Source organism: Tuber melanosporum (assembly GCF_000151645.1).
Source record: "Tuber melanosporum whole genome shotgun sequence assembly, scaffold_74, strain Mel28".
Classification (NCBI taxonomy): domain Eukaryota; kingdom Fungi; phylum Ascomycota; class Pezizomycetes; order Pezizales; family Tuberaceae; genus Tuber; species Tuber melanosporum.
The window spans coordinates 350,938-360,869 of record NW_003299122.1 but is presented as its reverse complement, the minus strand read 5'-3'; the positions used below and the strand labels follow the sequence as shown (position 1 = coordinate 360,869).

The following is a 9,932-nucleotide window of genomic DNA, read 5'->3' as shown; positions in this document are numbered from 1 at the left end:
GTGGTACGTTCATCCTGAAAACTTCCAGAGATGATACCCGATTCTGTAATTGGAATAGAGGATGAAGAAAGAAACAATCAGAGTCTCGGGCGGGACCACCTGGGGGCCGAATAGTTAGCGCTAATTCCGGGTGAAGGGGTTATAACATGGCGTAGAGGGTTGGGGAGAAAGATGATAGGAAACGATGGAAGGGAACAAGGAACGATTAATAGTACCCGAGAAAAGCGTCTGAAACGCACGAGAGGGGAGCGGGTCAGAAGCTCAGGTTCGATCAAAGGGCGTGGTCAGGTCCATAATACAAGTGAACGATCGCAGCTGTGAAAGCCGTGGGGCTCTCCAAAGAGGAACCTAGAGTAAGTGACGAAGACCTGGCGAGCACCTGGCGGACAGAGCAGATGAAGCAAAGAGATGGCTCAGGAAGAACTTTGGGGGGAAGTCGCGTTAAGCTTTGCGCCAAGACCGGGAAAACCCAGGCTCTCAGCTTTTCTAACTCCTCCTCCGACTCCTCTTTTTGATCCCACCGATACTCCACTCAGTCTATCGGGCGATCAGGATATACCAAAGCCCCGAAGAATCTCGGAAACTCAAATATGAAATGGCTTAAAACAGCACGAGGGCTTGGAGGTGCAACGGGATTTGAGAGGGCTTTTCTTCTTGCAAGGGTGCTTTTCTTTTCTTTTCTTTTCTTTTTTTCTTTTTTGGCTACTCAGTGCCAACAGCAGTTTTCAAATCTTTTCTGCTTGCTGCATGCCATATTCAAGGTGGGAGGGAGTCGAGAATACGTCAGGGTAATAATAACAGTGGGAGATGAGTGAGTGCACAGTAAATAAGATGATTGATATTGGATGGCTGGATAAGGATCACAACCAATAAGGCCAGAGGGATAGTGAACAAGATTGGGAACAGAAGAAAAACAAACACTAAACAGACATTGTGGAATTTTATGATACCCAGCAGCAAAGAAAAATAATGAAAATAATGAAGAGGAAGAGGGAAGCGCCCCTAAACAGTAGCGGTAGAACAGGGGGGGGGAGTAGTAGACCGATCAAATCATCGTCTCAGCAGCAATCATAATGACAGGAACACCTTTGAGCCTTGCGGATAAACACTAGCGAAAGGACAGGATATTTTGGGAAAAGCATTTCCCCATGGAACTGTCGACCTTAAAGAGATGGTAGAGCAGCGTATCTTTATCGATATCTGTAGTAAATTTGATGGTTGTAAGACAAGACAAATCAACATAATCATGGAAGGAATAGCTGTAACCATTCAGTTTGAGAGTTGAGGGATGAAGATATTGGAGCCTTATTTCTGTGATAACAAGTACGTATGCGCTGGCAGGAGAGAAAGAGGAAGTGGGTGAGGGGAAGAAGGTGGAGGGGAGAAATAGGAGAGGAGGAGGAGCAGGAGAAAACTCGGAAGGAAGGAGAAGAGCAAGGAGGAGGAGAAGGATGCATTTTCGCAGTTGCAACCCGCCAGTGCTCAAATAGAGGCAGACAAAGGCAGGCCACGACTCGAATCAATCATCATTTATGTGACACTAGCATGAAGAAAGCAGCAGCAAACAACATTCAGCAACAACAGACGAAGCCTCGCAGCTACAGTGTTACAGCACGGTGTCGGCCTCGCAGGGAAGCAGGTGCAAGTGCAAGTGGCAACAGCTGCCAACCAGCAGTGTCTCTTGGCCACTCCATTGCTGTATATGGAAATAATCAACACCAGTCATATCACACGGTGACTGGAGATATTATACAGCGGTGAAAATAATTTCTACCGTGCTCTATAGTTAACATTCCTGTAATAACTTACAAAATGTTGAAGATGCTTTAGAGTTAGTATCATGGTAACAGTGGCGAGATTCCAAATTTGATACAGCGAATACCAGGTATATAGCAAGAGGTGCTTGGGTAAATGAAAATGGCATTCCCCAAATATTTATCCATGGTCGGTTGATGATCACTGATAAATGCACGGCCAATGTATCAATTCTGATGCTCATCGAATTCGTTGAAAACCCACCCCATCGATAACCATGCGCTCCCCCGCCAATCCAGTCATCTTTACCACCATCTCCTCCATCAGCCCGCCTCCACCTCCTAGCTCTCAAACTGATTCCCACTATTTTTGACAACTAATCTATCCACCTACCTTGCTCCTGCCTCCTCCCGCACCATTATAAAGGGTCCCAGCCGGACATGCTTGGACTACCCGGTACCTACTTCGCTCCTCAAAGCTTCTTACCTTCCCCCCTCCCTCTCCCCCTACTATGCCATCGGAACATTTTCCAACTAACTAACGCACTCGATTGCGTTACCCCCTTACAGCCTCCGTCGACTTGGATGAATGCATCGAAAGGCTCTATAAGAAAGAGCTCTTGGCGGAATCCGTCATCGAGGCGATATGCAATAAACTCAAGGAGCAACTCATGAGCGAGTCCAACGTTGTACAGATCATGGCCCCCGTAACCGTTGTCGGAGACATTCACGGACAGTTCTTCGACATGCTAGAGATCTTCAAAATTGCCGGCTACTGCCCGGACACAAACTACCTGTTTCTTGGCGATTACGTGGATCGTGGCTTATTCTCCGTAGAGACCATCTCGTTACTGGTGTGTCTGAAGCTTCGGTGGCCCTCGAGGGTTTACCTGATCAGGGGTAATCATGAGAGTAGGGGGGTTACGCAGAGCTACGGGTTTTATACAGAGTGCTCGAGAAAGTACGAGAGTCCGAATGTTTGGCGTCACTTTACGGACATGTTCGATTTCCTCACCTTGAGTGTCGTGATTAATAATGATATATTCTGCGTTCATGGAGGTTTGCCGCCACCACCAATCGCGATCACTTATCTACAAAACCGCTATGGGTAGTCTGATTGTTTTTCTTTTCCTTTTCTAGGACTCTCCCCCTCGATCCATTCAATCGATCAGATCAAGGTCATTGACCGCTTCCGAGAGATCCCCCACGAAGGCCCCATGGCAGATCTAGTCTGGTCTGACCCAGATCCTGATCGCGACGAGTTCTCGTTATCACCCAGAGGTGCAGGATACACTTTTGGTGCCCAAGTCGTCAAGAAGTTCCTCGAAGTGAACAATCAATCCCACATACTCCGAGCTCATCAGCTATGTCAGGAGGGGTATCAACTCCTATTTGATGGCCTATTATCTACTGTATGGAGTGCACCAAATTATTGTTACCGGTGCGGTAACTTGGCCAGCGTCCTCGAAGTGGATTACCACGGACCACGCTATTATAATGTTTTCGAGGCCGCACCGGAGAATAGCGAGCATAGAGACGCTGCTGCGCAACAGCAGGATACGGGAGCGGTTGTGGAGTACTTTCTATGACTTCCTCCAAGGTCATGGGCGGTTTTGATACCCAGGGCCTGGGGGTGGGAAAATCTGGCCCTTTTTTCTTCTCCCTTTTTCACTTCTTGTTTCACTTTTTACGACCGGTTTTCTGCAAAGGAGGGTTTGCAACACGATTTCCCTTGTTTGTTTTTTTCATTTCTCTTCCTTCCAAGCCTTCTATCCTCAGATCTAGTAACTAAGTAGGGGTTTGTGATTAGGCTTCTAGAATGGTTACGGATACGGCATAGAGGCGTAGTGTATTTGGTTCTTTTACTTGCGAGCTGTTATCGTTTTTTTCCTTTGTACATCCGTGTATCATAAAAAGATGTGACAGGCCATCGTCGTCGTCATTGTGTTTGGGTACGGTGCTCTTTCATGGGCATTTCTATCAGCTATAATATAACGCTTTTTCGCCAGGAAGGAATTTGGTGTACGGTATTGGATGACACGAAAAGGTTTCGGATTACTGCAGTACTGATGTAACATGACCATTAATTACGGAACATAAGCTTTTATATATATTCTATATTATTATTTTTCTCTTCATCCAACGAGACTGAAAGTAGGTTCCGGGAAAGACGAGACGACTAACGGCTTTGGCGGCAGTCTTCCGGGCATCGGAGCGAGGATTTTCATGTATCGCTTTTGTTCATCGACGGATGCACTATTCGGCCGATCGTCATGGTTAGTATATCTCGCGATCCCACCACCACCGGGAAAATACGAAGAGGAAAGGAAAGAAAACCCACATGTAAACAAACCCCATCACCGAGCTCTCCGCCAAAACATGCGCCTCATCCCCAACCTCCGCATGCAAAACCGCGGCGACCGAATGCTGCAACAGCATCGAGCACTCCGCTTGGACCAACAATGCCTGCCCCCCACCCCCACCCCCATCCTCCTCATCGTCGTCATGGCCGATAGGCAGCAAGCTAGCATTGAGCGTGCTCGCCTCGCTCACGCGCCAGATGTTCAAATCATCGAAACCGACGGTCATGGTGTATGGACTCAGCGTGCGCTTCTTCGGCTCGCCGAAGAAGTACTCGCGGATGGAACGCTCGCGGGAAGCGCGGAGGAAGGCGTCATCGCGGTCGACGCAGCCGCCGGACTTGCTGAGTTTGATTATGGAGATTGGGGGCGGCTGGTGCTGGTGGTTTGGGCGGTCCTCGAAGCGCCGGAGCATGTCGCTGTACAGCCGCTCGCTGCCGAGGACCACCAGAGTCGTGATGGAGAATTCGGTGATGGCATGGTGCAGGAGATCGTAGCCGGCGGGGGTTTGGCTGATGGTACCGGGGGTGTCGATTATTATGCCTGAGGAGCGGTCTTGGGGCGTTTTGTGTTAGCCTTGTCCGCGGAGGGGGGGGGAAGAAGGGGCGTGTACTTTGGTCATCTTCTGAAAGCCTCGAGGATACGGCTACTGCCATTCTCGATACTAGCGCCTTATATAGCTTTGCATTCCCCTCCGGTGTCTCCAGACCGTAATAGTACACCAATGGCAATTTCACAGGCACGGGACTCGGTCCGCTAGTAGGACTACTCCCGAACCCCTCCTCGACGTCCATTATCGTGCTAAAGCTCGTGGCGCTCAATGTCCCTGGTAGACTCAACACCCCTTCCTTCGGGTCCAGGTTCACAACGGCCGGCTTCCGCCCCTGCCTGACAGCGTACGCCGTCAAGATCTTCACGAGCGAGGTCTTCCCCGCGTTCTCCGGCCCGATGATCATCACTCTCGGCCCCTGCGCCGTCGGTGACTCGTCCGCCATCCCGCGCTGCTTCTCCAGGGCAAAGTGCAGATTGGTGTATGTAGTCATGGGCGTTTCCTCGCTGGTGTACTCGACACTGGGACTACCGCGGACCTCAAGGGCGCAGCCTTGCCAGGTGAAAATCGCAGATTTGATTCCTGTGAAGGTGAATTTGTGGCCGATCGGGAGCTCTGTGCCGAAGATCTCGGCGCTTCCCTTTAAGAGCTAAGTTTCTCATCAGTTTCTCCTCTCTTCATTCCACCTTGGAAGCGAGGCCGGGGAGATACCTTCACTTCAACAGTAGCGCCAAACGCAACCTCAAACCGCCATTCCCGGAATTTTGCTATCTCATACGTCTGCTCCGAGAGCGGTTCCGCCGGAGTGGAGTCTTGCGCCGTGAAGTTTGAGAATGGCTGACCGATCGGGAGTTCCGAGAGTTGGAGGCCTGGGACCGACATTCTTCAAATATGGTAATTCACTTGGTCTTGGTCCTGCGTTTGTTTGTTTGAAGCAGGCAGCGGTGATAATAATAAGGCGAAATGGGGTTAGGTGTGAGGTTGATCACCGTTGTTGCCGGTAATCGAATGCTGGGTTGTGTTGACAGGATGAGGCTTAAAACCTTATTTGGGCTTGGCATGGCAGTCAGTGCCCTGAGGGTTGGGGGTGTGGGGGTTAGTGCGGGAGGATTAACTGCTGCTGTTGGGTCCGGGAACGGCTTATCATATTATCATACAGCACTTGCGGCTCAGGACCCCTTCCTGCCCCTGGATTTCTCACAAGTATGATACGATGGGCCCCCAGTTCACTGAGGGTTTATCTACCATTCCTAGGATTCACACTACCCGTACAATCGAATATGATACTACGGTAGGATAACCTATCAATGTCCACTTCGTATCAGGAGCTATTTTCCTGTGGTATGCAAGGTGACTACATTATATCCATATTCTTCTATCCCCCCACCTTGAACACTCCTGTTCATCCTACTCATCTACGTCCAGAGCTCCCCGATAAATCCTTGGCCTCACTTTCGCCGCTGCAATCCCGGCACGAGCGTTAGCATCTACTTACCATCCGTGCTCACCGGATATCCGTAACAAACCGGGCTCCACGGAATGAGGGAGGAAGGGTGAGGTTGGGGAATTATGGCGAGCTTGGTTCCGATTTCATGCACATGAATTACTGCGAAATTGGGATGAGCCAGTGATCGGCGTGGAGTTTAAAGGTTGGGAAGTTACTAGGGTTCTTGTGATTCGGGCAAGTGATATCGTAGGGGGGGCCTTGGTCCGACAGTTCACGCTTTATCACTCGGTTTATGGATACTTCGGCAGGCGGGGTGCTGTACGAGTACGGTAATTTTGTGAACTGGTCAGGAGATCAACAACGAAAAACATTTGGTTGCTGATATGATACACTGTCTCCCGCGACCAAGTGGAGGAGCTCTATTGTTTTCATCGAGAACAACCCCCCATAGCTGACAGGGCTTACCATTCGAGTATTTTCCAAACTTGGGGTTACATGCTAGCGGCAGTCTGGAACTTTTATGTGTGATATAGTCTATAAAAACCTCCAAACTACGTAGCCGAAAGCCCCCCATCGAGCACAACCTGGCTCCCATTCGCAAATTCATTCAGCACCAGAAACATTGCTGCGTCTGCGACTTCTTCTACCGTGCCCATCCTCTTCACCGGCGTGAACTCGAGCGCATCCCTTCGTGCTCCTTCTGCCATGCCTACTGTTGTTAGCATAGCACTCGTTACTAATTAGTGTGGTGGAGGGGGGCTAACCACCCGTCATATCCGTGTCGATATACCCCGGAAGAATTGCATTAACTCTTACCCCACTGCTTCCAACTTCGGCTGCTAGTGATCTTGTTAATCCTGGTTTCGGCGCGGTGAGCCGAGGGTTTGGAATGAAGGGGAGGGAGGAAAGGGGGTTACCAATAACACCGGCCTTACTGGCAGCGTAAGCTACGGATCCCATGCCAGCTTTAATCCCAAGTACCGACGAAATATTAATTATACAGCCTTTTTCCAGATCATCACCAAAAAAACATATTAGCCCCACCAAGCATAACCATCCCTACTAGTAGAGCGGATAGACAAACCACTCCGAGCCCGAATCATACCCTTCAGCACAGCCCTACACCCTAACACCGATCCCACCAAATTAGTCCTGATAACTTCCTGTATCGTCTCCGATTTTGTCGCCATCAGGAGACTGTAATGCGTGATTCCGGCAGCGTTCACAAGGACATCTAGCTTCTTCTACCATACTCCCACCGCCATCAGCTCTCGCCCTCCCCCCTCCTCCTCACTACCATCATTGCTAGTCGGGGGAGCAAGCATACCCCACATCCTCCCCGAACCTCCTCCCAAAGCTCTGGATCCCCAACGTCACCAGCGATACACTGGTGCTCGCCTCCGGGCGGTAATGTAGATAGGGCGGCGTCCAGGTGGGACTTGGTGCGGGATATTAGGATTAGGTTTGCGCCGGTGTGGGCGAATTTTTGGGATATTGAGAGGCCGATACCCCGTGAGGCGCCGGTTACCAATACCAGTTTTTTGGAGAGGGAATTGGTCATCATCGTGTTTTTTGGGGAAGGGTGGGGGTTTGCGTTGACGGCATTTACCTGAGGTGGGGTGGAGATGAGGATATCCAGGTATGATACGGAGGGTGCCGGCGACGGGAGAACCAATGGCGGGTGGTGGGGGATTTGTGCTGGGTAAGCGATACTACCGTACGATACTCGAATAGTGCGATACTAGCACGATAACTAATTTGTTATTATCTTATCTACTAATGTTAAGAAAGGGTAAGATCAATGAATAATCAGATAAGAATTTTTGTGGCATGCTTTCTTTTTTTTATTAATAATAAATTTTTTATGATACTTTATTAATTTTGTGGGCAATTTTTTGAGCAACCAATTAGCCGTAGAAGTTTAAGGGCTGCTCCCAATAGAGATGAGAATAGAAATTAAATACAAAAAATTAAAATAAGTATTTGTCTGTTGAATTGGAGTTCGAAAGAGGAATGGAGATACGAAATTCTCTGAACCCAGGCTCTCATGCCGTCAGTAAGAAATTTTTATGATAATATAATATTATTTACAAATGCAGAATAGGTTATAGGTTTGTGTTTCCAAGACTGTCATAATAATAATATTATTATTATCATGAAAATTCAGCAAAATCTATTTCTGCAGCACTGCTCCATCTGATCCTTATGATATCATATCATATCATACATCTCCTGGAACGATCTTGGTGTTTTTAGATACATAAGCTCAACCCCCAAACCAGGATTCGACTCTCAATCCCGCTTCAAATATCAACCGAAAGCTACCTAACCTAGGATACTTAGGATCTGTTTTTACCAGCTTCGCTGTGCAGCCCCCAAAAGTATCGTAGTTGATGATTGAGCCATAACCGTGTGAGAGGAGCCGTTGTACGGTGTGGTTGTCTGAATACAGTATTCTACAGTACCTCCCTGGGAGCCTTATGCCGGGCTTGTTTCCGGCGGCGCCAGGGAGCGAGGCTAGAAGCACCCCTGTTTTCTGGCCATCTCTTGCCTTTCAAAGGGTGAAGTCACGGCCCAAGAAACAGTGAATAACACTCATATAATATGGGGTATTTCCGTCCTGTTTCCCGATTATTTTTGTCATCCTGGAGTAGAACTTGAGAGCGAGACGCCAACCCCGCGCCGGTGGGAAGCGGGGCTGGGTTTCATCGCTTATGTGTGTTTTGTCATTGCTGTTTTAGCATAGAGAAAGATAGCATCACATGGTGGGCGAGACACAACGGTACCGGTAGGACATTCAATTTGAAGTGAGTTGATTCCCCGGGCCCGACTCTGAGGAACGGTTACCGGTAGACCATGCTCTGCTGAGCGGACCAGTAAAAATAACAAAGACATTATTTCCCCGGTTTCGGTGATTTTGCCGTGGATCATACCGGTACTCGTGCAACAACGTTTCCATAGGGGTGATTCGATAGTGGCGTTGTATCAATGGATCGAATAGAGAGAGGACTCGGGACGGTGGGAGCTTGGATAAAGATGGTACAGTACACGGTAAGAGGGAGGGGGAAAAGGAAAAAAAGAGCATTACCAACCACTCGGGTAATTCGATCTGGCATACTGGACGGTACGAGTACTGTACGAGTACTCGAGTTAATGGTTCCTTTGTCGTGAACCAAGGCTGTATCACCGCCAAAAAGCATCTCGGCTTTCCCCAACTAGGGAGCATCTCGTTGGCAGGGGCACCATTAAAGGTTTAGAGAGTCTGATCGTGTGGTGCGGACAACGAATCGGTCCAGATTGGGAAAAACGGACAACGAGTGAGACAATCCTAACTTTCCACGTCGGCCCGTGATTAGCTGGTTAGCCTGGACCGAACTTTCTGCAAAAACGAACAACGAAGAGGGGCGAAACGAAACATCAAAGATCATCTCCAATTGCGATGCTTCCCCCTCCCCCTTGAAAAAGTGATAGTAACAAGAAGTAATAAATCACCGCCCAATACAAGAGAGTACATCTCGATCAATCCGTCCAGTCCATCTCTCCAACCCTGGCCTGTTCAACCGATCCTTTTTTTCTTTTTTTCCCGGTTGTCTGTTCCCATCGCGACTTAAACCCATCCACCCACCCACGCTACAACCCCCCCATCTTTCATCATCACAACCCCATCGCCTTCACAAACACACGTACACACACACCACTTCATCGCCTCTACACCCAAAGAATGCTGCGCTAGGGCTCTCTTCTCGTGCTGTGCTATTGTTTATGGAACAAAGGAAACCATCTTTCAATCAAACCCTACAACGCGTCGAAGCTGAATCAAC

The 9,932-nt window shown here is 48.9% G+C and overlaps 5 protein-coding genes; 1 reads left to right on the top strand and 4 right to left on the bottom strand.

The window, feature by feature from the left end:
- GSTUM_00010754001 (uncharacterized protein) overlaps window positions 1-380 on the bottom strand; it is a 3,387-nt gene extending 3,007 nt beyond the window's left edge. The window contains exons 1-2 of the mRNA XM_002841501.2: window positions 216-380; window positions 8-99 (exon numbers count right to left, since the gene is read on the bottom strand). Of these exons, the coding sequence (XP_002841547.1) occupies window positions 8-13 (6 nt within the window). The 5' untranslated portion in view covers window positions 14-99; window positions 216-380.
- A 438-nt stretch (window positions 381-818) lies between these two features.
- GSTUM_00010753001 (uncharacterized protein) lies at window positions 819-1,339 on the bottom strand. XM_002841500.2 has 1 exon: window positions 819-1,339. The coding sequence occupies exon 1, from the start codon at window positions 1,267-1,269 to the stop codon at window positions 1,069-1,071; it is 201 nt and encodes a 66-aa protein (XP_002841546.1). The 5' UTR covers window positions 1,270-1,339; the 3' UTR covers window positions 819-1,068.
- Window positions 1,340-1,959: 620 nt separating this feature from the next.
- GSTUM_00010752001 (uncharacterized protein) lies at window positions 1,960-3,423 on the top strand. XM_002841499.2 has 3 exons: window positions 1,960-2,211; window positions 2,325-2,813; window positions 2,895-3,423. The coding sequence occupies exons 2-3, from the start codon at window positions 2,426-2,428 to the stop codon at window positions 3,341-3,343; spliced, it is 837 nt and encodes a 278-aa protein (XP_002841545.1). The 5' UTR covers window positions 1,960-2,211; window positions 2,325-2,425; the 3' UTR covers window positions 3,344-3,423.
- A 466-nt stretch (window positions 3,424-3,889) lies between these two features.
- GSTUM_00010751001 (uncharacterized protein) lies at window positions 3,890-5,613 on the bottom strand (the record flags this gene model as incomplete). XM_002841498.2 has 4 exons in its annotated part: window positions 5,376-5,613; window positions 4,728-5,313; window positions 4,096-4,669; window positions 3,890-4,010 (listed from the first exon to the last, which is right to left on the bottom strand). The coding sequence occupies exons 1-4, from the start codon at window positions 5,544-5,546 to the stop codon at window positions 3,890-3,892; spliced, it is 1,452 nt and encodes a 483-aa protein (XP_002841544.1). The 5' UTR covers window positions 5,547-5,613.
- An 826-nt stretch (window positions 5,614-6,439) lies between these two features.
- Window positions 6,440-7,778, bottom strand: GSTUM_00010750001 (uncharacterized protein). XM_002841497.2 has 5 exons: window positions 7,439-7,778; window positions 7,196-7,355; window positions 7,029-7,115; window positions 6,876-6,968; window positions 6,440-6,820 (listed from the first exon to the last, which is right to left on the bottom strand). The coding sequence occupies exons 1-5, from the start codon at window positions 7,673-7,675 to the stop codon at window positions 6,663-6,665; spliced, it is 735 nt and encodes a 244-aa protein (XP_002841543.1). The 5' UTR covers window positions 7,676-7,778; the 3' UTR covers window positions 6,440-6,662.
- Window positions 7,779-9,932: the final 2,154 nt, after the last annotated feature.